Here is a 3,083-nt window from a genome sequence, read left to right on the forward strand (position 1 = left end):
ACATACAAACGATCGTACGTTGCTGTCATAATCTGATTGACCTATTTAATATATATCACTCTTTACACATCCGTGACCTGCCAACAGATCCATCATGGCTCCTATTTTGCCATCCAACCTGACAGTCCGAATTTGTATTATCTGCAAGTAGTGGAAAATAGCAGGACTCGTTTTTGAAAAAAAAAAATCTTGATTTACAAATGGCAGAGAGACAGCCACCCAGCCATGCAAACTCAAACTGAAGGCTCACTTTGGGTAAATAGCTACTTCTTGCTCTTCATCTCTCATTTTTCTTCCCCCAAAAAAGAAAAAAACCCACCCCACCCATCCCCCCAGAAAAAGAAAAGAGAAGAATTCCACGCGTTCTGTAAATCAGCCTAAAGTATTTTAAAGTATTTCAACTTAAATAATCATCCACAGTCAGAATAATTTACATACACATTAAAAGCGGTTTAAATTATACCTTTGAAAACACAGCGCCTGGGAAAACATTAGCTTGGCAAACGTTCTTGTAGCAGCTATTGCTCGGATGCCTTGTAAAAGTAAATAGCTATTACCTGTTATAATGCAAAGAATACCCTTTCAAAAATCAGTTGGTTCAGCAATTAAGAATACACCTTTCCTGTAATTTTTGGACTGAAGCAATTTATTAAAGCTCAATTTAAATACAGGGATGATGCAACTTAAAATCCAGATGACCTTTCATAAACCTAAGCAGCTCTGGTACATCAACATTTCTCGTTATACGTTGTTGGCAACTAAACGTTTTAAACACTTGGCACACAGTTTAAGTTAATCCATAAACAGAATTTTAGAAGCATTTAAAGTAACTGCACATAAGACTCATGACCTTAACACATGATAAATATTGTTGGCGTGGAAGAGTCATTTAAAAATAACAAATAAATATCATGTCTTGTTTATACATCATTGCAAAGTGGAAAGAAACAAGGTGCACATAAATATTTCTTTTAAAAATGCGATTCTTTCAGCCACACGGAGTAGGGAGTTTGATCGGCTATTTTTTGTCGTTTTTTTTAACTCTCTCGATTTTTTAAAATCACTCTCACCAAAACTTTGCGCATTTTCACAGGATCAAAGTTTAGAGACGATAAAAAATACAAAGTCTTTCATAGCAATGGTTCAGTCTCTTTTGTTTCTGCGAGTCGTTTAAATAATAAGTTTACATTTCAAGTTTGTTTGTTGCCTGGCTCAGAATAATAATAATACTAATAATAATAATTAAAAAAAAATCTATGCTCAAGTGCCCTCGCTGATTTGTCCCGTCCACCTCCGCGCCGCCGCCGCGGCCCCGCGGCCCTCCCCGCACCCGGCAGTGCGGCGGCGGCCGGCGGGGGGGTCTCCCCTTCCCTCCGCGCGCAGTTACCGCCGGTTTCCCCCGTCCTGCTTTTTCTCGGCCTCTCCTTTGTCCGCGCTCGCACCCGGCCGCCCCGGGACGGCAAAGCGGCGGGGCGGACCCCCCTCTCCCGGCCCGGCCCGGCCCCGCCGCCGCCGCGCTCCCCGCCGCGCCGCGCGCGCCCCCGCCGCCGCCCTTCCCGGGCCCAAGGAGGAGGAGAGGCGCGGGGCGCAGCGTGCGCGGGCAGGGGCGGAGGGCCGCGCAGCAGTCTGTCCGCCGCCCCGCGCCCCGCCGCCGCCGCCGCCGCTGCCGCTGCCGCCGCCGGCGGGGCGCCCTCGGCGGGGCGGCGCGGGGGCGCGGCGGCGCTTAAGGCTTCTCCGTGCACTGTTTGCAGAGGCTGGAGGAGACGCTGTTGAAAATGGCACATTTCTCCGGGCAAGAGGTGGCGGGGGGCAGCCCGGCGCTGAAGGGGTAGCCGGCCGCCTGCTCGTAGGCCCCGAGGGCGGGGTGCAGGGCCGCCGCCGCCGCCGCCGCCGCCGCCGCCGAGCTGGGCAGCGAGGCGGCCGAGATGGCCTGGCCCTGGTTGAGATAAGCCACGAGGCGCCGCATCTCCTCCAGGGCCTGCGCCTGCATGAGGATGTAGTTCTTGGCCAGGAGCAGCGTGGCGATCTTGGAGAGCTTCCGCACCGAGGGGCTGTGCGCGTAGGGGATGACTGCCCGCAGCTCGTCCAGCGCGTCGTTGAGGTCGTGCATCCGCCGCCGCTCCCGCGCGTTGATGTTGAGGCGCAGCGCCTTCTGCTCCTTGGACTTCTTGCTGCCGCCGTGCCCGTGGCTGTTGGAGCAGCCGCCCTCGGCCGCCTTCAGCCCCCCGCCCCCCCCGCCGCCGCCGCCGCCGCCGCCGCCCGCCGCCGGCGAGGCGGCGCGCGGGTCCCCCCCGGCGCCGCGCAGCACCAGCTCGCAGCGCCCGTCGCTGTCGTCGTCGGGGCTCTGCTCGCCGCCGCTGCTCTCGGCCACCGAGCTGCGGCTGGCGCTCTCGCCGTACTTGACGCACACGGAGCCGGGCGGCAGCGCCAGCGGGTCGCCGCCGACGCCGGGCTGCAGCAGCGCCTCGGGCTCGGCCGCCTCGTAGCAGGCGAGCGGCGAGGGCTGGCGGTCGCGGGGGTGCGAGAGGTCGAGCCCCGGGGGCGAGCGGAAGGCGGACTCCATGCGCTTGGCCGAGGCGGCGAGGCTCTTGTGGAACAAGTCCTCTTCTGCGGGCAGCCCCAGCGCCCGCTCCATCGGTCCCCCCGCTCTCCTCCTCCTCCTCCTCCTCCGCCCCCGTCAGCTCCCGGCCCGCTCCTCCAAGGCTCCGCGCCGCGGCGGGCGGCTCCTTCGCGTCCCGCTCTCAGCAATCGCCTCCTCGCTCCGCCGGGGCTCCGCCGGCGCGGCCGCCCCTGCTCCTCCGGCTCCGGCTGCGGCTCCGGCTCCACTCGGGCTGCGGCTGCGGCTCCGGCTGCGGCGGCGGCTCGTCCTCAGCAGGCGCCGCGCTGGGGCATTGTGCGCTGCGAGCCGAGCCGCTTCCACCGTTTATCTTGCTTGGATTCACCTTCAAGAGATTTCCGGACCCATCAACCAGCAGCCGCCGCAGACGGGGGAGTCTTTTACATCATTATCTCTGAGAGTAGGTTATTATGAAGAAGACTCGCCTGTTGGGACAGAGCTTTCTACCCAATCAGGTTAACGTTTT

The 3,083-nt window shown here is 58.4% G+C and overlaps 1 protein-coding gene across 1 annotated transcript; it reads right to left on the bottom strand.

Moving 5' to 3' along the window:
- Positions 1 to 1,723: 1,723 nt before the first annotated feature.
- Positions 1,724 to 2,635, bottom strand: BHLHE22 (basic helix-loop-helix family member e22). Its single transcript, XM_062568205.1, has one exon. It carries the CDS (start codon positions 2,633 to 2,635, stop codon positions 1,724 to 1,726), a length of 912 nt encoding a protein of 303 aa, XP_062424189.1.
- Between the last annotated feature and the right edge of the window lie 448 nt (positions 2,636 to 3,083).

This window comes from Rhea pennata, chromosome 2 (assembly GCF_028389875.1).
Source record: "Rhea pennata isolate bPtePen1 chromosome 2, bPtePen1.pri, whole genome shotgun sequence".
Lineage (NCBI taxonomy): Eukaryota > Metazoa > Chordata > Aves > Rheiformes > Rheidae > Rhea > Rhea pennata.

What these genes read in the sequence shown, in the direction of transcription:
- BHLHE22 (XM_062568205.1), bottom strand. Translation starts at nt 2,635, where the DNA reads ATGGAGCGGGCGCTGGGGCTGCCCGCAGAAGAGGACTTGTTCCACAAG.